The following is a 26,092-nucleotide window of genomic DNA, read 5'->3' on the forward strand; positions in this document are numbered from 1 at the left end:
TTGCCATGGCAACCTGATTCCTCCCCTGGTTGTTACTGAGGTGTTGTTTTTTAACTTTCAACCCAATTGATTGTCCAGTTCATTGGCTTATTGCCAAGCTGACCCGCTTTCCGTCCCAATACTTCAGGGCTGTATTTAATTCATTGCAATGAGACGTTGCAGAGATGTATTGGGGCAAGTTTGTGGAGCGATTTGAAGATTGTTTCAAATTCAACATGTCATCAATCCTCCACTGAGTTAAGAAGTGATGTCAACATATTTGTAAGCAGTGTACAGTTTATAAATATGACACCACAGGAGATCAACTGAGAATATAAAGTCTTCTGGATAGTGTGCAATTCCTACAAGTATCTTTATTTCCCCCATTGCACTTCATTTTAATATCTCTATTGTCTTGAAATTGTGGTTTTAATTTATGATCCAAGATTTATGTGCCAAAATTGGAGTAAATGCGAATGTATATTGGAAAGAGTCTTGTGGGGTTTTCAGGTGTTTTGAACTGCCTCCAGTGCTTAGATATCTGGACTAAAGATCTTGAACATGACTTTATTTTTTTTTCCCTTAAAGGCTGAAGGTTATGTGATTGGTAGCTGCATTAAACACATTCCAATTGCTGGTCGTGATATTACATACTTCATCCAGCAACTTTTGAGAGATCGAGAGGTGGGAATACCCCCAGAACAGTCCCTGGAAACAGCAAAAGCTGTAAAGGTACAGTAACAACAAGAAGTTGCATTTATATAGTGCCTTTAACAGTACAATGTCGGAAGGCACTTCATAGGAGCGCTATCAAACAAAATTTGATACCGAGTCACGTAAGGACATATTCGGACAGATGACCAAAAGCTTGGTCAAAGAGGTAGGTTTTAAGGAGTGCCTTATCAGGGAGAGAGAGATAGAAAAGCAGCGAGGTTTAGGGAGGGAAGTTGAGATTAAGTTTATGTCGAGTGGATGTTAGGAGGCTGGCCAGGGGAGCATTGGAATTGACAAGTCCAGAGTACCAATAGTCTGAGTCTGAAAATCTGTCAAAAGTTGATAGAAATTTACCAGCACCAAAACAACAGACTGATTGCAGATCAGATATTCATAGCTTGGGATAAGTTTGGCTCAGTTCTCTCATCTAAGTCAAAAAGTTGTAGTGCACATCCCACTCATGCATCAAATTGAGCACATAATCTAGCTTGACATTCCAGTACAGTACTGAGAGTGCTGCATTATCAGTGGTATTGTATTTTAAGAGATATTAAAGTGCTGTCTGCCTTAGGTAGATGTAAAAGATCCTATTTTTACTGTTCCAAGTTGTGGTAAATTCCACTCTCAGATTTACTTCCTCCTCATTCTTGCCCACCCCATCAACATTTTAAAGCTGTTTCTTCTCCTATTTCACATGTGCCAGTCATGAGCTGAGGAGCAAGCCTCCAACTTTACCAATCTCTCGGCATAGCTCAGCCAACCTAATCCCAAGACATCAATGTCCCTCGCATCTTATTTCCCATGCTCTTTGTAGCTATAAATCCAAGCCACAACAGCTAACATAGCTGAGAAGTTCCTGCATATTGTTTATGAATATTATGAGCAGCAGACTTGCATGCATAATTTTATATGTAGTATCCTATTGTCGTTCACGGTAATCGTTGTTGGTTTGGTTGTTTCTTGGGTAAAGAAATTACAAACAAACAAATCATATGTAATGAACAGGCTGGAAAAGTCATGGATGTTCACATGATGTTCACAGCTAAAACTTGTTCTAAGCCTTTCGGGTTCCTTTTAGTGGTATGTGATATTACCCAATTAGCTCATTGCCATTCTCTCAACTAGAACTGCAACTTGGGGATGGGTCAAATGACCAGGTTTACATTAGTTTTCCAAGACCAACCATTGCTAAACTGTTGGGTGCTGAGTAAGCATCCAAAAGGCAGTAAACAAGTCTGTGTACAAAGATAAATTGGAACACAGGCATTTGTCAGCACAAAAAAAATATTGAGAGGACTGTACCATCAACAAGCATGTAGCTTGAAACCAGCATCCAATTCAAGGTTTTACAAGTTTACTCAAGGGTGACCAGTCATACCAATTTTTTAATTATTAATACATTGGTGTACTAACCTGAGATTGTTGTTTATTGGAGCAAGCATTTGTCCACTCCTCATGTGGCACAGTAGCCCTAGTGTCCACTATTTCTTGGCAGCCTATACTTTGTCACCTCTTAGTTTTTTGTCATCAGTAAATTAGCTTTATTTAACTATTAACTTTCAATTAACAGCAGTAAAATAAGCATTCGTACTGGAAAATAGTTCGGGTCTCTCAATTTACACACACACCACTGCTAAAGTGGAATTGCTGCAGCCAATTCCTCTTAAGTCAAAGTTGTTTAATTTAAATTAGCAGTTAATTTGAATGTTTTTCAAGTAAAAACACCTCCTGTGCTATTTTATTTTAATTAAGTCCATTGATTTATTTTAACCCCACCCCCAACACCCTGTATAAAAATAAATGACTTACCATGAATAGTGTGTAAATATTAGCTGCTTTTAGGAATGCAATACCAAGTCATTGCCGAGAAGTGGTAAGATGTTCTTTTAAGTATTTGAAGCATTTTTGTTTGCACATTTTCTGAACTTAAATGTAAACTTATCAGTATAATGTTGTACACAGTTTAACATTGTGGTAATTATGTAATATATGTGGTTCATTTTATCACTCATTTTAAAAAGTCAGCAGTATTTGATATATTCCTTAGTTACATTCCTTGGAAAATCTGCTGTAGACTGTAACCCTTCATTGTTTCTGCACACAGTAGCCATATATATTCATATTTCAAGCGAACTTTGAAGATAATAAATGTATTTTTCATACAAGACGCAATACAGATGCTGGAGCAAGAAAATTAACCTAGATTTTCATTGTAGTTACAGTTTGATTAAGAATCCATTTAACTGACAATGGATAAAGAGCACCTTTCCAAATGTAAAGCAGAGGTACTAATTACCTGCAAAGTATTTTGTTATAGTACTGGAATCCACATATATTATCAATACACAAGTAATGCATCATTCTTATAGAATTGCATTATTGGCACATGTATGGTTGATAAAATTGGCATACTGGTATGTTGTCAGTCTAATATACTTTGAATATTGCAATTTTTCAGATTTCAGTCTGCAATAGTTAGGAAATGTTAAGTTTCCTGTGTGTAAACTGATTCGGATAGCTTAACCTGAACATTAGGTGGTGCTTTTAGATGGAATGCCCAAGCAAACTGGGCTGAGCAATCTGAATTCAGCTGCCCTCATTATTGAATGAGAAAAAATTCTTGCTTCAATAAATATGTTTGCATAAGCCCATAAAACTGAAATTTTGGAGAGCTCAGTTTATGAACTATTTTAGGAAATTCACATTTTAGGATGAAGTGGCGAGCTTGTTTCCAATTCTGTTTTACTATGTTGTTAAAAATAAAATAACCATTTTGGACAATGTAAAGACACTAAATTCCCTTTCTTTTCTCCCTCCTCCTCCTTTATCCCCTCTCTTCTGAGGGCAGTGACTTGTGCTGGAATATGATTCCTAGATCTCTTGCAACTGTCCTAGGTTGCATCCAAGTGGCTATCTTTGCATGAGCCTAGGTGTTGAATTTTTGCTAATGATTGGACCATAAAAGGCTGAAATCCAAAGTTGAAGCTTTCCTCACCCAACATCCACACATGCACATTCACTGAATAATGAAGCTTGGGAGTCATGGCTTTTTTTGTGTTCTCCTTTACTCAGCTCAGGGTTACTGAGGCCAATTTTAACAACCCTACTCCCACCCTGGCTGAGATCAGCTAACTCTGTCCAGAGCATGAGTGAGCAATCTCAGAATTATTTCAAATTAAGCATCCCTATTTATATAGCAAACCGAACATTGTAATGCAAAGCACTGCTATGTTTCATTTAAATTTATTTTTTAATATTTATGGTAAGGATTTGTATTTTTAACGATTGCATTTTATATTTAGCAATTTCTAATGGTTAAAACAATAATGTTTACATGTAAACCTTGTAGGTAATTGTCAAAAAATAGTTTGTGGTAGATTTTCTAAGTACTGACTGTAGTTTTAAGTGTATACCTATTTTTGCTTACATCTGTTTTATTTCTGCTTAATTTTTTACTGAACTAAAGGAACGCTTTAGTTATGTCTGCCCAGACTTAGTAAAAGAGTTCAGCAAATATGATACAGATGCTGCTAAATGGATCAAACAGTATACTGGAGTCAATGCCATCTCCAAGAAAGAATTCACCATTGACGTAGGCTATGAGCGATTTTTGGGTCCTGAAATTTTCTTCCACCCAGAGGTAACTTTGTTTTTATCGTACTTAGTGTATTTTCATTGCAAGACTGCAACAATCACAATGCATATGAATTATGTTCTCCAGGTTGATCACTAATAAATATCAAAATGCTTTTCATCTCTCATCTAGTTTGCAAATCCAGATTTCACACAGCCCATCTCAGAAGTAGTAGATGAAGTCATTCAGAACTGCCCCATTGATGTTAGACGCCCACTTTATAAGGTTAGTGTTATGTGTGGCACTCTTGCTTTGTACATTTGCGCAACAATTTATTTTAAAAAAAGGCATAGTAACTGTCATATCCGAACCTTCCCTTTTTACTTAATCACCTTCAAATTTGACCAATTTGAATTAGGTTTCTGAGTCTGTCATTAATGATCCCCCTAAGGTTCGCGGCCATGCACCAATCGGGAGGTCCTGTGCAGGCTACTCATCGGCTGCCGCTAGAAAAGATAGCGCGCATGCGTGAATTAAATTTAAGGGGACCGCACACCAAAAATAAATTTGAGGGAACATTGGTTCCAATATCATTTCCCGTGGCACCCAACTCAGTTCTTCCATTAACTCTGACTTAACTCCTTTAACAAGTAGCTCATATTTTCTACTCTTCAACCAATTTGTTATCTATATCCAAATCTCTCTTGTCTCCTTTAGCACTTTGAGATGAATACCATGTATCCCTAGAGATTTATTGTTTTTGAAGCCTTTAGGCCTGGCTAGGACTTCCATGTCAACTTTCAAAGTCATTAATTCTGCCGAGAGTAACTGTTGAGGGTATGTTGCTTACTTATTTTCTCTTGAATACTTGGCAGTAATCATTCAGAATTTTTCGCTGCTCATTCTCTGTTTTAAACCCTTTAGCATCTTTTATTACTCTCATTTCTTCTCTGACTGCCCTCTACTATTGAATTACTAAAAGTTTACTGTTGTACTTTACATCTGCAGCTATGTTTGTTTTCAAGATCTCTCTTTGCCTTGATCACCTGTTAACATATTTCTTCTTCTTGTATTAATTTCAGTGAACCCAATTCCATTTCTCGCTGCAGGATTTGTAGTTTTTTTCCTCTTCATTCACATTTGATTTTGTTCATTCTTTTAGGGTCACGGCTGTTTAGTTTGAGCTTGCTGATTTTAGTATGTATTTATTTTGAATGCTCGACATTATGCCTTCACAGATGTTCAATTTGTTTACTTTCTCTCATTTCTTTAAAATTTGAGCTTTTAAATATCTTGCTCTTGGTCTTTGTTTTTTCTGAATCCAAGAAGATGTTGAACTTAATCATTCTGTGGTTGCTGTCCTTCAAGGGTGCCATGACTTCTTGTCTCTGTACATTTTCTGGTTTGTTTATGAATAAGCACTAACACCGCGTGACTAATTTTGCACACTAGGTCATGAAGCAGTCCATGCATTATGTTTACCAGCTCAGACCACTTGGGTTGTCCCAATTTGCATCGAGTTGATTGAAGTCACTCATTAAAATAACTTCCCTGTCTTTCCATACTCTTCCTATCTTTACATAGCGAACCACCTTTCTTATTGTGCTGACCTGAAGGTTTATAGCATACCCTTGGTATTAGCTTGTATTTTTTTCATGTTAGAATTGTCAATATATTGTAGTTTGTAGTGTATTTGTTTACCTCCCACTGGAACAATTTATTTTACTACCTTGGTGTGTCTGATATTTATGGTCACACCAACTCCTTTTGTGTCCATTCTTGTTTTAAAACATTTTATTCTCCTTTTCCTATCCTCTAGAGTTGGCTAAGTTTCTGACATTCCTACTGCCAAATCACAGTGGGCATGATTAATATAAGGTGATCAGTAATTGAGATCACTTGCCTTTACAGAAAGAATGCAATAAGAAATGTTGAATATGGCAACAAAAAAACTGATTCGAACAGATATTTATAGAAAAATAGTGATACAGACAAGTGATGTGATGTTCCCAGTATCAAAGTTTGAGATGTGTGCCGAAGAAAGGAGACTGACAGATGAAAAATTTGAAAGTTGCATATTTTCTTCCATACATTAAGAATTTTTTTAAACCCTTAAGATGTATCACATACTAGTCTTACTGTTGTGTCTGACCCAATTATAATTTTCTGTATCAGACCACAAGTTTTTTCAGAAATGTAAGCATTTATTTTAAACATCTTTTCCCCCATATTTTGGTAACATGGCTTCTCTGTTCTCAATAGTTTCCACTTTCTTACAGTGCAAATCAGTGATTGTTCTACTTGTTTCTTTCACCCTTTTAAAGTGATGTTTCAGATCTCAATCAGCCTTAGTGGTTTTTGTTCTGTTCAGATCTCAGATTATGTAATTTCATTGCACTTAAATGCTCCAAAGATGATATCATCATCGGTGGTGCCTTGAACGAGGATGACTTGCTTCCACATAAGGGAAAATGCCTGTGTGTGGATTTTTTTAACGTGTGCTGACCGTTGCACATCAGCCACCACACGGGCTTGACAGAGCTTGGCCTTTATCCAGTGGCAAGGGTTAACCAGGACGACTGGAGACCTGCTCTGCAGCACAGACCTGGTGCGCGCGCACACATTGCAGTGTGGGCAAGCTCATGCTGCCCCTGGGCCCCGTACCCTCATTTGTCGCACCTCCACCACGATTTCTCGCCGCTCCTCCGCCACAAACATCACTTAAGCACTGGAAACAGTACAGAGAAGAGCATCAAGGCTGATCCACAATGTTAAAGGTCAGAGTTATAACTGGGGAAACTTGGGCTTTTCAGCTTTGAAAGGGAGGCACACGAGAGGTAATCCTGGGAGATGTACAAGATGGTAAACAATGTGGAAAAGATAATCCTGGAAAATTATCTTTAATTGCAACAGTGGACCAGAGGCTTAAATTAATAAAAGGTAAATTTAGGCACGATAACAGGTAGTTCTTAGTCAAAAAAAACCACATCAAATTGACTCTCAGATAAAGTAGAAGAGGCACAAACCCTGGAATCATTTGCGACACAATTGGATTACAATGGAGTTACTGAACAGCCTTTCAGGGGGATGACTCAAAATGGGCAGAATGGCTTTCCTCATCAATGAACAGAATGCTAGAGCTATTTGTGAAACAGGTTCTTAACTCGCACCTAAAAAACCAAAACCGTTTTTACAAATAATACTTCTGGCACCTCAGGATTTAAATAACAAACATAGAAACATAGAAAATAGGTGCAGGAGTAGGCCATTCGGCCCTTCTAGCCTGCACCGCCATTCAATGAGTTCATGGCTAAACATGCAACTTCAGTACCCCATTCCTGCTTTCTCGCCATACCCCTTGATCCCCCAAGTAGTAAGGACTTCATCCAACTCCTTTATGAATATATTTAGTGAATTGGCATCAACAACTTTCTGTGGTAGAGAATTCCACAGGTTCACCACTCTCTGGGTGAAGAAGTTTCTCCTCATCTGGGTCCTAAATGGCTTACCCCTTATCCTTAGACTGTGACCCCTGGTTCTGGACTTCCCCAACATTGGAAACATTCTTCCTGCATCTAACCTGTCTAAACCCATCAGAATTTTAAACGTTTCTATGAGGTACCCTCTCATTCTTCTGAACTCCAGTGAATACAAGCCCAGTTGATCCAGTCTTTCTTGATGGGTCAGTCCCGCCATTCTGGGAATCAGTCTGGTGAACCTTCGCTGCACTCCCTCAATAGCAAGAATGTCCTTCCTCAGGTTAGGAGACCAAAACTGTACACAATACTCCAGGTGTGGCCTCACCAAGGCCCTGTACAACTGTAGCAATACCTCCCTGCCCCTGTACTCAAATCCCCTCGCTATGAAGGCCAACATGCCATTTGCTTTCTTAACCGCCTGCTGTACCTGCATGCCAACCTTCAATGACTGATGTACCATGACACCCAGGTCTCGTTGCACCTCCCCTTTTCCTAATCTGTCACCATTCAGATAATAGTCTGTCTCTGTTTTTACCACCAAAGTGGATAACCTCACACTTATCCACATTATACTTCATCTGCCATGCATTTGCCCACTCACCTAACCTATCCAAGTCACTCTGCAGCCTCATAGCATCCTCCTCGCAGCTCACACTACCACCCAACTTAGTGTCATCTGCAAATTTGGAGATACTACATTTAATCCCCTCGTCTAAATCATTAATGTACAGTGTAAACAGCTGGGGCCCCAGCACAGAACCTTGCGGTACCCCACTAGTCACTGCCTGCCATTCTGAAAAGTCCCCATTTACTCCTACTCTTTGCTTCCTGTCTGACAACCAGTTCTCAATCCATGTCAGCACACTACCCCCAATCCCATGTGCTTTAACTTTGCACATTAATCTCTTGTGTGGGACCTTGTCGAAAGCCTTCTGAAAGTCTAAATATACCACATCAACTGGTTCTCCCTTGTCCACTCTACTGGAAACATCCTCAAAAAATTCCAGAAGATTTGTCAAGCATGATTTCCCTTTCACAAATCCATGCTGACTTGGACCTATCATGTCACCTCTTTCCAAATGCACTGCTATGACATCCTTAATAATTGACTCCATCATTTTACCCACTACCGATGTCAGGCTGACCGGTCTATAATTCCCTGTTTTCTCTCCCTCCTTTTTTAAAAAGTGGGGTTACATTGGCTACCCTCCACTCCATAGGAACTGATCCAGAGTCAATGGAATGTTGGAAAATAACTGTCGATGCATCTGCTATTTCCAAGGCCACCTCCTTAAGTACTCTGGGATGCAGTCCATCAGGCCCTGGGGATTTATCGGCCTTCAATCCCATCAATTTCCCCAACACAATTTCCCGACTAATAAGGATTTTCCTCAGTTCCTCCTCCTTACTAGACCCTCTGACCCCTTTTATATCCGGAAGGTTGTTTGTGTCCTCCTTAGTGAATACCGAACCAAAGTACTTGTTCATTTGGTTCGCCATTTCTTTGTTCCCCGTTATGACTTCCCCTGATTCTGACTGCAGGGGACCTACGTTTGTCTTTACTAACCTTTTTCTCTTTACATATCTATAGAAACTTTTGCAATCCGCCTTAATGTTCCCTGCAAGCTTCTTCTCGTATTCCATTTTCCCTGCCCTAATCAAACCCTTTGTCCTCCTCTGCTGAGTTCTAAATTTCTCCCAGTCCCCGGGTTCGCTGCTATTTCTGGCCAATTTGTATGCTGTTTCCTTGGCTTTAATACTATCCCTGATTTCCTTTTGATAGCCACGGTTGAGCCACCTTCCCTTTTTTATTTTTACGCCAGACAGGAATGTACAATTGTTGTAGTTCATCCATGCGGTCTCTAAATGTCTGCCATTGCCCATCCACAGTCAACCCCTTCAGTATCATTCGCCAATCTATCCTAGCCAATTCACGCCTCATACCTTCAAAGTTACCCTTCTTTAAGTTCTGGATCATGGTCTCTCAATTAACTGTTTCATTCTCCCTCCTAATGCAGAATTCCACCATATTATGGTCACTCTTCCCCAAGAGACCTCGCACAACGAGATTGCTAATTAATCCTCTCTCATTACACAACACCCAGTCGAAGATGGCCTCCCCCCTAGTTGGTTCCTCGACATATTGGTCTAGAAAACCATCCCTTATGCACTCCAGGAAATCCTCCTCCACCATATTGCTTCCAGTTTGGTTAGCCCAATCTATGTGCATATTAAAGTCACCCATTATAACTGCTGCACCCTTATTGCATGCACCCCTAATTTCCTGTTTGATGCCCTCCCCAACATCACTACTACTGTTTGGAGGTCTGTACACAACTCCCACTAACGCTTTTTGCCCTTTGGTGTTCTGCAGCTCTACCCATATAGATTCCACATCATCCAAGCTAATGTCTTTCCTAACTATTGCATTAATCTCCTCTTTAACCAGCAATGCTACCCCCACCTCCTTTTCCTTTTATTCTATCTTTCCTGAATGTTGAATACCCCTGGATGTTGAGTTCCCAGCCCTGATCATCCTGGAGCCACGTCTCTGTAATCCCAATCACATCATATTTATTAACATCTATTTGCACAGTTAATTCATCCACCTTATTACGGATACTCCTTGCATTCAGACACAAAGCCTTCAGGCTTGTTTTTTTAACACTCTTTGTCCTTTTAGAATTTTGCTGTACAGTGGCCCTTTTTGTTCTTTTCCTTGGGTTTCTCTGCCCTCCACTTTTCCTCATCTCCTTTCTGTCTTTTGCTTTTGTCTCCTTTTTGTTTCCTTCTGTCTCCCTGCATTGGTTCCCATCCCCCTGCCATATTAGTTTTAACTCCTCCCCAACAGCACTAGCAAACACTCCCCCTAGGACATTGGTTCCGGTCCTGCCCAGGTGCAGACCATCCGGTTTGTACTGGCCCCACCTTCCCCAGAACCGGTTCCAATGCCCCAGGAATTTGAATCCCTCCCTGCTGCACCACTGCTCAAGCCACGTATTCATCTGCGCTATCCTGCGATTCCTACTCTGACTAGCACGTGGCACTGGTAGCAATCCCGAGATTACTACTTTTGAGGTCCTACTTTTTAATTTAGCTCCTAGCTCCTTAAATTAGTTTCGTAGGACCTCATCCCTTTTTTTGCCTATGTCGTTGGTACCAATGTGCACCACGACAACTGGCTGTTCTCCCTCCCTTTTTAGAATGTCCTGTACCCGCTCCGAGACATCCTTGACCCTTGCACCAGGGAGGCAACATACCATCCTGGAGTCTCGGTTGCGGCCGCAGAAACGCCTATCTATTCCCCTTACAATTGAATCCCCTATCACTATCGCTCTCCCACTCTTTTTCCTGCCCTCCTGTGCAACAGAGCCAGCCACGGTGCCATGAACTTGGCTGCTGCTGCCCTCCCCTGATGAGTCATCCCCCTCAACAGTACTCAAAGCAGTGTATCTGTTTTGCAGGGGGATGACCACAGGGGACCCTGCACTACCTTCCTTGCACTGCTCTTCCTGCTGGTCTTCCATTCCCTATCTAGCTGTGGACCCTTTACCTGCGGTAAGACCAACTCGCTACACGTGGTACTCACGTCATTCTCAGCATCGTGGATGCTCCAGAGTGAATCAACCCTCAACTCCAACTCCGCAACGCGGTCCGTCAGGAGCTGGAGGCGGATACACTTCCCGCACACTTAGTCGTCAGGAACACTGGAGTCGTCCCTGAGTTCCCACATGGTACACGAGGAGCATAACATGTGGCCGAGCTGTCCTGCCATGACTTAACCCTTAGATAAGCAACAACAATGCTGAAGTTTACTCACTGTTATAGAAGAGAAAAAAGAAAAATTGCTCACCAATCACCAGCCAATCACTTACCCCCTTGGCTGTGACGTCGCCTTTCTGTTTCTTTCTACTTTTTTGCCGCCTTCCTGTAGCTGCACCGGCTCGCCTTTTATAGGCCTCACCAATGCACCTCCTCGACGCTGCTCCCGACTGCCACCGACGCTGGGCCCCAGACTCCCTGCTGCAATATTCACAATCCTTTCTATTTCTGTGCTTTCTGAATTATCCATCCTGCTTTCATTATTTTGTAGGAGCTGCTTCAAAATTCCAGTCTACTAATTTTTGAAATGTGTTCTCATTTTTTTCACTGTGCCCGGGGAAAAAAAAAAATTCTACCAGTGAGGTCATGCAGAATTGCTCAATAGTAAAATTGACAACTTGGAGTTCTCCTTTAACATCTTGCTATGAACTATATGAATCATCTGGATAGAAATTCACAATGTGCGAAGCTTCGAACAGTTTTAAGGCTGAAGAAATGATTTTGTCTTTCAGAACGTTGTCCTCTCTGGTGGCTCAACCATGTTTCGAGATTTTGGACGTCGTTTACAACGAGACTTAAAGAGGACAGTAGATGCCAGGCTTAAACTCAGTGAAGAATTGAGTGGTGGTAAACTAAAGGTTTGTTGTACTTTTTGATAAATTGAGTCAAGATGGAGTATCCAAAATACAGTCCAAAAATAAATGCATTCACTCTTCAACTTACCAAGTCTCGTCACAAATCAAAAAGATTTTCATTGAAAATGTATTTTCAAGGAATAATTTTGTTTTTAAAACGTGTCTGCTTTTCAAGCTTCCCATTGACATTCTGATTATCAGGCGGCGCAGAGCAATTAAATTCAGTTCATCAAAGCTTCCATGTGACTATTTTAAAAACTAAAATTGAAACAACAGATATTGTTCCAATTGGTAGGTAGCACACTCACTTCTAAGTCAGCTACAACAACTTGTATTTATATAGCGCTTTTAACATAGTGAAATATCCCAAGGCACTTCACAGAGTATTATGAGAAAAAATTTGACACCCAGCCGCATAAGTAGAAATTAGCGCAAGTGACCAGAAGCTTGGTCGAAGAGATATGTTTTAAGGAGCATCTTGAAGGATGAATGAAAGGCGGAGAGGTGTAGGCAGGGTGTTCCAGAGCTTGGGGCCGAGGCAACAGAAGGCACGGCCACCAAGTTTGAGCGATTTCAATCAGGAATGCTCAAGAAGGCAGAATTAGAGGAGCGCAGCCATCTCGGGTGGTTGTGGGGCTGGAGGAGTTAAAGATGGGGAAGGGCAAGGTCATGGAGGGATTTGAAAATAAGGACGAGAATTTTGAAATCGAGGCGTTGCTTAACCAAAAGCTAATGTAGATCAGTGAGTACAGGGGTGATGAGTGAGCGGGACTTGGTGCGAGTTAGGATACGGGCAGCCGAGTTTTGGATCACCTCTAGTTTACTTAGGGTAGAATGTGGGAGGCAACTCTGAGTGCGTTGGAATAGTCACGTCTAGAGGTAACAAAGGCAAGGATGAGGGCTTCAGCAGCAGATGAGCTGAGGCAAGGGCAGAGACGGGCGATGTTGCAGAGGAGGAAATAGGCGATCTTAGTTATGTTACGGATGTGTGGTCGAAAGCTAATTTCAAGGTCAAATGTGACACCAAGGATTGTGAACAGTCTGATTCAGCCTCAGAAGTTGCGGAGAGGGATGGAGTCAATGGCTAGGGAACGGAGTTTGTGGCAGAAACCAAAAACAATGGCTTCAGTCTTCCCAATATTCAATTGGAGAACATTTCTGCTCATCCAGAATTGGATGTCAGACAAACAGTCTGACAATTTAGAGACCGTGGAGGGGTCGAGAGAAGTGGTAATGAGGTAGAGCTGGGTGTCATCAGCATACATGTGGAAACTGACGCTGTGTTTTTGGATGATGTCGCCAAGGGGCAACATGTAGATGAGAAATAGGAGGGGGCCAAGGATAGATCCCTGGGACCACCAGAGATAACTATGCAGGGTTGAGAAGAGAAGCAGTTGCAGGTGATTCTCTGGCTAAGATTAGCTAGATAAGAATGGAACCAGACAAGTGCACTCCCACCCAGCTGGATGATGAAGTGGTGTTGGAGAAGGATAGATGGTCAACTGTGTCAAAGGCTGCAGACAAGTCAAGAAGGACGAGGAGGGATAGTTTGCCTTTGTCACAGTCACAAAGGATGTCATTTGTGACTTTGAGAGCCGTTTTGGTACAGTGGCAGACGCGGAAACCAAATTGGAGGGATTCAAACATGGAATTGCGGGAAAGATGGGCACGGATTTGGGAGGTGACAACACGTTCAAGGACTTTGGAGAGGAAAGGAAGGTTGGAGATGGGGCGGTAGTTTGCAAGGACGGAGGGGGTCAAGGATTGTTTTTTTGAGGAGGGGGTGCTGACGGCAGATTTGAGGGAGAGTGGGACAGTACCTGAAGCGAGAACCGTTAACAATGACAGTTAACGGGTGCCAGAAAAGAAAGTTGGGTGGTTAGCAGTTTAGTGGGAATAGTGTCGAGGGAGCAGGAAGTGAGTCTCATAGACAGGATGAGCTCGGAAAGGTCATGAGGGTAGATCGGAGCGAAACTGGAGAAAGATGTGAGGTCAGGGCTGGGGCAGGGGGCTTCTTGGAGGAAATTTGGCCTACTAGGTTTAAGCTCTATTTCAGACTTCAGTGCCGTACTCAAGGAATTGTCAGAGGTGCTATTTTTTGAGGTGATGTGTTAAACAAAGGCCCCATCTATTTGTTCTATGTCCTATGCCACTATTCAAAGAAGAGCAAAGGGAGTCCTCCCAGTCTCTTGATCAATGTTTCTCCCACATCCAACAACCAAAACAGATTATCTGGTCATTCATTAATTTGCTGATTGTGGCACCTTGCTGTGCACAAATTTTCATGCTACGCTTGCCTGCATAGCACTAACTGCACTTCAAAAGTAACACATTGGTTATAATGTACATCAGGATGCCCTGAGGATTTGATGAGGTGATTTATAAATTCAAGTTTGTTTGAGTGGCCTTTGAAATGGCAATACTGTAGCTTGATTCCCATCTGCTACATGTTAAGCTTCTGAGTCCAATTCAAATTAGAACTACAGGTATAGCAGATCAGATAGGATCATGTTTAGGAAGTCACAGTCTAAGCTAAGATATATCAAAATCTCTGAGCCAGGTTTTGTTGATTTGAGATTGGTAAGGAGGAGTTGGGCTGCTCTACTATTCTCTTACTCACTTTATCATCATCATTTCTAAGGTGCTGCTTAGATCCTTGGCTCATAACTAATCAGAGTAAACCCATCAGAGATTTTTGTTTTGAGTCAAACACTGCATATACATCACAGCCCAGAAAATGTTCCCTAAAGGCAAGAAAATGACCATCACTGTGTTACTTTATGAAAAGAGGATGGAATATTTGATGATAGACCTACAGTATTGAACAATTTAATCTACAAGGAGAAATTCAAAATAATGTTACTGTATCACTCAAATGATGTATCAGAGATAACCATAAATTTCAAAATCTCAGTTTTATTTCCACCTGGGAGTATCTATGGCTTAATGTAGGAAAGTAAATGACCAATCCAAAATACTCCATTTGACTAGAATTTAGCAATCAGATTTATGGATTGCTTGTCTGTGGTAGCATATTTCCTCCAACTGCAACACCTTCATGATTTCTCTTTGGAGAATTATTTTATGACTTTTATCTCTGATTCTGCAAAGTCTATAGCCACTCAGATTCTGAATGAGCTGTGTCCAGCTGTGATTTCACATTAGTAACCAACTTATAGTATCAGGAATATGCAATTGTTTATCTTTAAGCATCTCAAAATTACGTTTTCTTGCCAGTTATGCCTGTTTATTTTTTTGTTGCAGACATTTGGGCTTATGGTAACTATTTTTGTGGCATTGCTGCAAGATTCTTCACAACACAATTGCAATTAAACTATGTTGCACACTGATCCCTGAAGTCACTTTCCAATCTTTACATTACTGATAAATATTCTTATCAACAAGGTTGAATATATAAGAAGTGAAACTATAAACTGACGCTCCACAATGGCGAAACTTGTATATGAGAAGAAACTCTCATTCCTTGGGTATGCACAAAATGTGGATATGGCATTGATATTGTCAGACCCCAAGCCTTTGTGTTTATCACTTTTCAAATATACATAATATTACAGCAGGCACACAATATAACAGTCCATCTTGAGAGAGTTTGCAATCTTTGATGGACATGTTTAAGTCGAAGTTGGTCTAATGGCAGCCTTCCAGAACACACAACTGCTTGCTGCAGGAGGCAAAAAGTCAAAGGAATGTTCTTGACAGACCATTAATTTCTTGAAAAGGAACAGACACAGCTTCATAGCATTCTTCCCAAGCAATTTCCCCTCATGCCCAAGATTGTTCATAACTTCCAATCAGGAAATTACAGTAATCGATAATCCTGGTAGGGCCTTATTGGCTGAGGGGAAAATATGGCAACCTGTCTACTGGAACTGAATGCTATTCATGTCATAGTTGTCCAAACCGTTGTGACAAATGAACAACTAAATGTTTTTAGTCGTGAAGCTTCTGGGCTTGTTGTAATTATTTTTTAAATGCCCGTGCAATTTCTTGGACAACTGAGTTTATAGTTAATATTCACTTAAAGTGCTTTTAGATTAATAGGTTTGCAGTGATTGGCTTCAACAGCAATAAAATTAGAAATCTCAGTTTAGCTTTTTGAGAATTGTGGATTTTGAAGTATAATTTACAGGTATTTAATTATACAGTTCTGTTCCTTTTTGCAGCCTAAACCAATTGATGTCCAAGTGATCACACACCACATGCAGAGATATGCCGTTTGGTTTGGAGGGTCTATGCTAGCATCCACCGTGAGTAAAAATTTTTTTTACATTTCTATTTTTGTGTGTATATAGTACGTATGTGTACTTTTTATTTTGTCATAGTTAAAAGTCAGGAAAATTGACCATGGTAAGAATTAAAATCCATCTGCCTTTCCAGAATGGCCAATAGAGCATATGAACAGATTACATCAGATTTTGATTCAGCAAATGAACCATAGGTTCATGTTTTTAGCCTAAGATTCCACCAACCAAAACTATTAGCGTAGACAACTTGTTTTTAAATAAATGAAACCATGCTATATTTTGGTGCATTATTTCAATCAAATATAGAAATAGGCATAAGGAAATGTGTTCTCTCTCCTTTTCAGAGGTTAGTAAGCTTTTTAATGTTGATCAGGATCGTGTGTGTGTGTGTGTTTACAATACATATGAGGCACACATTTATATGCATATAGGTAGAGAAATGTATACATCTCATGGAGCTGTTTACAATGAGTCTGAGGTCGTGCTGCTTTATAAGGGCAAGAATATTATACAATGTAAACATAACTTAATCTGCTGTTAAATTATAAGTAAGGCTACAGAATGCCTAACCTTTTAAGGCTAGAGAATGTAATTGTTCTGCGTTTTTAAAATGAATGCTCAGATCAGGCTGCAGATCCAACCCCTGTTTTCATGGGAAAGTCAATTAAGAAAATACAGGTATGCAGTGACACATGAACCTGCTTCATTGGACAGTATATAACATCTAGAGTGGTGTTTGAAGAAAGTTTTCTAGTTAGTGATCCCACCTTAAAACATAATTTTGTGGAACAAATGTATTATCAACTGCAAGACTTGTTACTCTACAGCCTTAACCTGAGAAAATATTTTTGTCTCTTATAGCCGGAGTTCTACCAGGTATGCCACACCAAAAAGGATTATGAGGAAATTGGCCCCAGCATTTGTCGCCACAACCCTGTGTTTGGAGTCATGTCTTAAGGCTGATCTCAATATTGTAAGGGCTGAGAGGGAGCCTTGCTTTTGGGGGCCTGTTTTGTCTGGATGACTGGCGTTGCATTATTAAAAATAGCTTGACTTATAAAAACAGATGACCAAAACAGTATGTGGCTGGCAAATTTAACAATTGAGTGTCTTAAAACGGGCTAAATTGTACTAAGCCAAAATATAAACATAATTTTTTTCTTTATATTAAACATTTTGGACTAGTTTGTAAGAAAATTCTATAATGGTTTTAGATCAGATTATGCCCTAAGATAATGCATTTGTTGGTGGGAAATCCAAGACTGATGGGATTTGAAAGAGATTAGAAGGCCAGCTCTATCGTACTTGAATTGTACTCACGAGTGTGTACAATGCAAGAGCTTGTTTATATTTCATACTGGATTTTTTTTATACATCAGGTGGGGAAAATGAGAGAATTAGGTTATCTATAAAGTAAAATAATAAATGGCAAGAAAACTAATACTTAGTGAAAGAGTATGTGGACATACTGGTCAATAGGACTCGTACACATCAGTAAACAAATCGCTAACACAAAATGCAATGAGAAAAATGGATTTCTGAGAACTGAACCAGAAATGTACTTATCCTTTAGTTGATGTTGGAAGTTTCTTTTTTTGCCTTGGGATGGAATGTTTTGATTGGTGGCATGGCTTGCTGATATGTCTGTATCTGAGGCCGGTATAATTAAAATACCAATATCTCATTAAGCTCTGCTTGTACAGACAGACTTTCCTGGCAGAGGAAGAGGAATTCTAGCACTAACTGTTGGAAGGAGTAAATTGTGAATTATCGTTTCTCTTTCATTTTTTTAAATTGGGATTTCTTGTTTGTGTGCAGCACTGACTGGTGTATCTATGCTCTTCTACTATCTTCTCAGAAAAGCCTAAAAAAATTGTATCAGAATCTAATAGGCTGCAAAACAGTTTGTACAAGTCATGTGACTTTTGCTTATTTGTGACTCCAGTCTGTTCCCAAAAGAAAAACAAACTGTATTTCCTAATATCAAACATGGCTAACTCCGCAAGTGCTTTGGGAACTAAGGAACTATTTCTTACTTATTCGAACTAACAGATGCCTGCTAGTGCTTTCTGAATACTGAATGCATTTTCTTCTGTTTCTTGCTGCAAAAAAGACTGTTGGACCAGTATTGTAGTTCTAGAGCCTCATTTTGATTTAAACCAAATAATCTAATGATCAAAGTGGTGTATTTAATGCCTTGCACCATTCCAATAAAGGCACAAAATTCTTTTTAAACTGTTTGGCTGTGACTGGTTATTTAAAAACAGAAACGGCCTCACGCGTGCAGCACTTCAACTAAAATAAATATATGTGACTGTTACATTTGGTTTTTATTAACTCAGACTCAGCATCATCAACCACTTCTGAAATTGAGCCTTCACTCCTTGTGTTGTAAGGATGTTTTCAGTTGCCCTGATATCCAGATGAATTTATAGCGTACCTATGAATTCCGCTTTATATTCAGCTTATTGGGCTTGTCACGTGCCTTTACTTGACCTTCCTTAACTTTGGAAGGAGGCAGAGTGGTGCTAAATTAGACTGAGTTGGGCTGCAACTTTCCTTTTAGTGAGTAGAAAATTCATAGTTACAACTGCTGTACTAAGCTGCATATTCCTTTTGTGGTGGTCCTTTTCCTGTTCTTGCCATCTATTGAAGCTGTTAAACATTCCAGATAACACAATCACTAAGGAGGTGGTACTCAGTAAGATAATGGGACTAAAGGCAGATAAATCCCCTGGACCCGATGACTTGCATCCTAGGGTCTTAAGAGAAGTAGCGGCAGGGATTGTGGATGCATTAGTTGTAATTTACCAAAATTCCCTGGATTCTGGAGAGGTCCCAGTAGATTGGAACACTGCAAATGTAATGCCCCAAGTTAAAAAAGGATACAGACAAAAAACAGGAAACTATAGACCAGTTAGCCTAACATCTGTGGTTGGGAAAATGTTGGAGTCCATTATTAAAGAAGCAGTAGCAGGACATTTGGGAAAGCAAAATTTGGTCAGGCAGAGTCAGCATAGATTTATGATGGGGAAGTCATGTTTGGCAAATTTACTGGAGTTCTTTGAGGATGTAATGAACAAGATGGATAAAGGGGAACCAGTGGATGTGGTGTATTTGGACTTCCAGAATGCATTTGACAAGGTGCCACATAAAAGGTTACTGCACACGGGGTTGGAGGTAATATATTAGCATGGATAGAGGATTGGCTAACTAACAGAAGAGAGAGTCGGGATAAATGGTTCATTCTCTGGTTGGCAACTAGTAACTAGTGGGATGCCGCAGGGATCAATGCTGGGATACCAACTATTTATAATCTATATTAACAACTTGGAAGAAGGGACTGAGTGTAACGTAGCCAAGTTTGCTGACGATACAAAGATGGGAGGAAAAGCAATGTGTGAGGAGGACACAAAAAATCTGCAAAAGGACATGCAGGCTAAGTGAATGGGCAAAAGTTTGGCAGATGGAGTATAATGTCGGAAAGTGTGAGGTCATGCACTTTGGCAGAAAAAAATCAAAGGGCAAGTTATCATTTAAATGGAGAAAGATTGCAAAATGCCACAGTACAGCAGGACCTGGGGTTACGTGCATGAAACACAAAAGGATAGTATGCAGGTACAGCAAGTGATCAGGAAGGCCAATGGTATCTTGGCCTTTATTGCAGAGGGGATGGAGTATAAAAGCAGGGAAGTCTTGCTACAGCTAGACAAGATATTGGTGAGGCCATACCTGGAATACTGCATGCAGTTTTGGTTTCCATATTTCTGAAAGGGTATACTTGCTTTGGAGGCAATTCAGAGAAGGTTCACTAGATTGATTCCAGGGATGAGGGGTTGACTTATGAGAAAAGGTTGAGTAGGTTGGGCCTCTACTCATTGGAATTCAGAAGAATGAGGTGTGATCTTATCGAAACATAGAAGATTATGAGGGGGCTTGACTAGGTGGATGCAGAGAGGATGTTTCTACAGATGGGGGAGACTAGAACTAGAGGGCATGGTCTTCGAATAAGGGGCTGCCCAAGTAAAACAGATGAGGAGAAATTTCTTCCCTCAGAGGGTTGTAAATCTGTGGAATTCGCTGCCTCAGAGCTGCGGAAGCTGAGACGTTGAATAAATTTAAGATAGAAATAGACAGTTTCTTAAATGATAAGGGGTTATGGGGAGCGGGCGGGGAAGTGGAGCTGAGTCCATGATCAGATCAGCCATGATCTTATTGAATGGCGGAGCAGGCTCGAGGGGCCGTATGGCCTACTCCTGTTCCTATTTCTTATGTTCTTATAAACTCTCCAATTTGAACCAGCCAGGCTGAGAAATATTTTTCAGAAACTGACAGACCAAAGAAATGTAAATAACATAGAAACATAGAAAATAGGAGCAGTAATAGGCCATTCGTCCCTTCGAGCCTGAACTGCCATTCAATATATGATCATGGCTGATCCTCTATCTCAACACCATATTCCTGTTTTTTCCCCATACCCCTTGATGCCTTTGGTGTCTAGAAATCAACCTAGCTCCTTCTTAAATATGTTCAGTGACTTGGCCTCCATAGCCTTCTGTGGTAGAAAATTCCACAGGTTCACCACCCAGAGTGGAAAAAAATGTCTCCTCATCTCGGTCCTAAATGTCCTACCTCGTATCCTGAGACTGTGACCCCTTCAGTCTGTCCAACGCTGTTAGAACTTTATACGTTTCAATGAGATCCCCTCTCATTCTCCTAAACTCTAGTGAATACAGGCCTAGTCGACCAATTCTCTCCTCATACGACAGTCCTGCCATCCCAGGAATCAGTCTGGTGAACCTTCGCTGCACTCCCTCTATGGCAAGTATATCCTTTCTTGCGTCGAGAGACTAAAACTGCACACAATACTCCAGGTGTGGTCTCGCCAAGACCCTGTATAACTGTAGTAAGATCCTTGCTCCTATACTCAAATCCTTAATTTGTTTTTAAAAGCTGTTCCAACGCATATTTGGAAAAATCCCACAATGTTTGTATCTGAATTAAATGGCTTGACTCCTCCCAGGCACCTGTTTGAGACAAAACAACATAAAATAAACATTTCTAATATTTATCAAAATAAAGGTGGGTTTTTGGGCCCAAGTTTCCACATGATTCGCGCCTGAATTTTAGGAGCAACGGGTGGAGAACGGACTATTTTAGAAATCGCAATTCTCCACATTTTTTTTTCTGCAGTTCTAGTCAGGTAGAACAGTTCTAGTTTAGAACAGAATTTTTTCTTCTAAAGGGGGTGTGTCCGGCCACTGACGCCTGATTTGAAAGTTTCCACAGTGAAAATGTACTCCAAACTAAAGTAGAATGGAGCCAGTGAAGATTTTTGTAGAACTGAAAAAACCTGTTCTACATATTAAAAAATCAGGCGCAGGTTACAAATTAGGTGTCCAGAACGAGGTGGGGGGAAGGGAACTCATTAAATTCGACAATAAATCCTTATTTATACTTCTACAAATATTATACAAATAAATCCAACCTGAATAAACATTTATAAGCCAAGAAAAGATTAAATAAACCATCTTCCTACCTGTGTGAAAGTGCTTCAGCCAGGGAGAATTCTGCAGCCGTTCGTGCCGTTGAGCGGGATGGGGAGGGAGAGAGAGAGAGAGGGGGGGGGAGGGTTTCGGGGAACAGGAGTGCAGGTTGGGTCGGGGGGGGGGGAGGAGCGGGTCTCGGGGCGGGGGGGGGAGAGGGGGTCGGGTCTGATCGGTGGGGTGGGGGGGAGCGGGTGTCGGGTCGGCGGGGGGGGGGGGGGGGGGAGCGGGTGTCGGGTCAGGTCTGATCGGCGGGGTGGGGGGGGAGCGGGTGTCAGGTCGGGGGGGGGAAGCGGGTGTCGGGTCGGGTCTGATCGGCGGGGGTCGGGTCTGGTCGGTGGGGGGGAGCGGGTGTCGCGTCGGGTCTGATCGGCGGGGGTCGGGTCTGGTCGGTGGGGGGGAGCGGGTGTCGCGTCGGGTCTGGTCGGCGGGGGGGGGGGGATAGCGGGTGTCGGGTCTGATCGGCGGGGGGAGAGCGGGTGTCGGGTCTGGTCGGCGGCGGGGGTCGGGGCTGGGGGGTGGGGAGCGGGTGTCGGGGGCGGGGAGCAGGAGCTGGCCGTGGGAGGAGTCCCAGTGAGGCCATTCAGCCAGGGCTAGGGGCTGCGTGCTTCGGGCCCCTCCCACACAGTTCGGCGCCTGGAGCTACTGCACTTGCGTGCCGACTGTAGCGCGCATGTGCAGAGGTCCCGGCACTGTATTCAGCGCAGGGACCTAGCTCCGCCCCCCCACAGCTCGTGCTGGCTGCGCCGAGAGCCAGAGGACCTGTAAGTAGGTAGAGAATACCGAGGATTTTTTTAGGTGCCGTTTTAGGCGCGAAAAACGGGCGCCCAGCTCGGAGGGGCGCCCGTTTTTTTTCTTGTGGAAACTTGGGCCCTTTATGTGGTTAACACTTTATATACCATGAGAAAATTAAAGAAGCCAAAACCATGGCAAATGTTAGTCAAGTTGATTCATTTTTGTCAAATCTCTCCCCGCTTCCCCTTTTCAGATTTAATGTACCCTTCCAAATCACATACCATCCTGACTTGGGACACATTGCCATAGATTCATTGTCACTGGGTCAAAATCCTGGAATTCTCATTGATAGAATCATCGCCACCAGGACTGCACTGGTTCAAGAATGGCTAACAACATCACCACCTCAAGGCAACAAATGCAGCCTTGCCCACATCCCAAGAACAAATATATATTTAAAAAAAATGTACAAAGGATGAAAGAAGGCACTCGCCCCATTTTTTTGTTGGATCTCATCCCATCTACCTACCTGTCCTCTCTCTCTCACCCAGGAGAAGCAACCAAACTGAGATCTGTAGCCAAAGGTAATCAGACAAGCCACAGTGGGCCCAAACCTGTGGCTGTTTCCTGAAATAATTAGCCTTTCATATGTCATGATCATGTTTTCAAAAAAATGTTTTGGAGGACTGCAAAGAGCCAATCGACGCTACCTCCTCCAGGGGTAGTGCAGGTCAATCACTCAGATAGAGAACAATAAAAATTTCTGAACATCCAACCTCTTTGTTGGTTTCCATTTCATTTCTTGCAGGGTGATGCTTCATCACAGGCATTTTTATAGTCAAATATAGGCATAATGGGATGGTGAAAAATGCAACCCCAAGTATGATGGCTTCTGTAGCATCTCCATGACACTTGAATGTACTTTCACAATTGCTGAATAAGGCATTTATTGTGGTAGTATCTTGCAACTTGGGTAAACAATTGGATGTTACTCCCCTGGTTCAGCACAGCACCGATATCTCTGACTAAATTTTGGTATGAAATGTGAAAGCTCAAGAATAATCAAGACCGGCTACTACAGAATCTGCATACAGCACATTATCTGCAGCAGCAGACCAGATCACTTGGGTTGGCTAGTATTCACTTCTGTGTCAAATAAGTTAATAGTGTGCGTCTACATTGATTTGTTGAGAATGAACCTGCACTAATAACTGGCAAACTCTAGGAATGCTTGCACCTGTTTCTTGGCCATGGGTAGACCTGGTGTATGATGTCTGCTTTTTGTCAGATTGCCTTCTTCCTCTCCCTGACACACATGACCTCAGCTATGCTGGTATTGCATGTTTCAGCTTTTAACAGTCAACCTTGCTTTGCTCAAGTGGGTTAGTATGTTGCTAAGGTGTTCTTCCCAAGTCTGACTGAAAATGGTGAAATTAATGTCTACCTGGATATAATTCCCACTCTCTGTCCACCAGCAGTTGAACTGTGACTGAGAAATTCATCATCTCAAAAGGCCTAACTGAAATTATATAGCTCTGATGGTGTAATGAACAAGGAATGTGACTGGCCCCAGTGCTTAGTGATACCTGCCAATAACTTTCTGTCCGGTCAAGAGTTGTGTCAGAAAATGGCCCTTGTAAACTCACTATTTTCATTCTGGGAAAACTAAAAGGTTTAATCAATAAATTCTGGGCGAGCTTAACAGAGGTCCTGTATGTACTAGCACCACATGACACTACTAGTTAATACATGGTGCTAGATTGATCTAGTCCTGTCAATGTTGCAGGTCAATGGGCTAATTAATGTTGCTGTCCTTGGGTGAATAAGAATAACCGGCAAGAGAGAATATTGAAGAACGTTGATATTGGGAAAATGTTTTTTTTCTTGTAATTTTGTAGGTTGAGATATAAATGTTGGCCAGGACTTGGGAGAACTCCCTTGCTCTTTGATGGGATCTTTTACATCCACCTGTGAGGGCAGACAGAGCCTCATTTTAATGTCTTATTCGAAAGACACCACCTTTAACATGCAGGACTCTCAATAGCACTCCCTCAGTACCACACTGAAGTGTCAGCTTGGAAAATGTATTTGTGTATGGAGTGGGGCTTGAACCCATGATCTTCTAACTTTGAAGCAAAAATACTACCAATGAGCCAAGACTAACAGAAGGAAGTTATTAAGAGTTGTGGAATCAGATCTTGAAAGTGGAAGTGGAGAAAATTATGATGAAAGTTGGAAGGCTAAATTGTTTGATCAAACGAGTAAAAACTTGTAAGAGTGTCACAACTGTTACAGCTCAGGGATAGGAGCAAAGTGAGAGAGAAAAAAGTCAGTCAGTCATAGGCGGTCCCTCAAAACGAGGATGACTTGCTTCCATGCCAAAAAGGGATGAGTTCACAGATATTTCAATGAAGGACCTAATATTCCAGGTCCCGAACTACATCCTCAAGGATGGAAGATGCCTGTGCGTGGATTTTTTTATCGTGTGGTGGCCGTTGCACACTAGCCACCACACGGGCTTGACAGAGCCAGGTCTTGGTCCAGTGGCAAGGATTACCCAAGACGACTGGAGACCAGATCTGTTGCACGGACCTAGTGCGCATACATACCACAGTGTGGGCTGACCCGTGCTGTCCCTGGGCCCCTGGGCCCAAACTCACGCTTCCCCTGAGCCCCGATCACATCCCACCACAGTCTCTCACCGCTCCTGCTGTATCTGCCCATGCTCTAATCACCGACCAGGACCTTGATGACATCACTCTTCGCTGCCGTCGCCCTCCTGTACCAGCTTGCGCTGCTCCCTGGAGTAGTATTCCTCCATGCTGCTCCCGGGCCTCCTCTCCTTTTATGGCCCCGACTTGCCGCTGGTGTTCTCACACAGGTCGGGGCCTCCACGCTGCTCCCGAGGCCACCACACCTCCGCTCCTTTTATGGCCCTGACCTGCCGCTGGTGTCCACGAGAGAAATATGTACATACAAAGTTAGTTAAGCTAGGACCAGATGATTTTTATTTTAAAAGAAAAGACAATGAATACATGACGACTAATTGCAGGCATCCCCAAAGGTGTACAATCCCCAAAAGTACACAATTGTAAAATTAACCATGCTAAACCATACTGTAATCTTGGATATTGAATGTAACTGTTATACTGTTGTTAAGCAAAACCCAGGTAAGAATTAGATATTGTGATGCACATAAATTGCAATGGTGCCCAATATGATTTAGATTGTTGATTATAAAATATATATTCAAGTACTACTGTAATCCTTAATGCGTAATCTTGCAATGTTATTTATTGTGTGTTCTACTTCATCTTTAACAACTCTGGCATGTAAGAGTTAA

At 41.7% G+C, this 26,092-nt stretch overlaps 1 protein-coding gene across 1 annotated transcript in view; it reads left to right on the forward strand.

The window, feature by feature from the left end:
• Positions 1 to 18,703, forward strand: part of LOC139259757 (actin-related protein 3) — an 86,476-nt gene extending 67,773 nt beyond the window's left edge. The window contains exons 7-12 of the mRNA XM_070875458.1: positions 568 to 711; positions 4,160 to 4,333; positions 4,460 to 4,552; positions 12,081 to 12,206; positions 16,388 to 16,471; positions 17,330 to 18,703. Of these exons, the coding sequence (XP_070731559.1) occupies positions 568 to 711; positions 4,160 to 4,333; positions 4,460 to 4,552; positions 12,081 to 12,206; positions 16,388 to 16,471; positions 17,330 to 17,425 (717 nt within the window). The 3' untranslated portion in view covers positions 17,426 to 18,703. The remainder of the gene's footprint in view (positions 1 to 567; positions 712 to 4,159; positions 4,334 to 4,459; positions 4,553 to 12,080; positions 12,207 to 16,387; positions 16,472 to 17,329) is intronic.
• Positions 18,704 to 26,092: the final 7,389 nt, after the last annotated feature.

The sequence above is a fragment of the Pristiophorus japonicus genome, chromosome 3, assembly GCF_044704955.1.
Source record: "Pristiophorus japonicus isolate sPriJap1 chromosome 3, sPriJap1.hap1, whole genome shotgun sequence".
In the NCBI taxonomy this organism is placed as follows: domain Eukaryota; kingdom Metazoa; phylum Chordata; class Chondrichthyes; family Pristiophoridae; genus Pristiophorus; species Pristiophorus japonicus.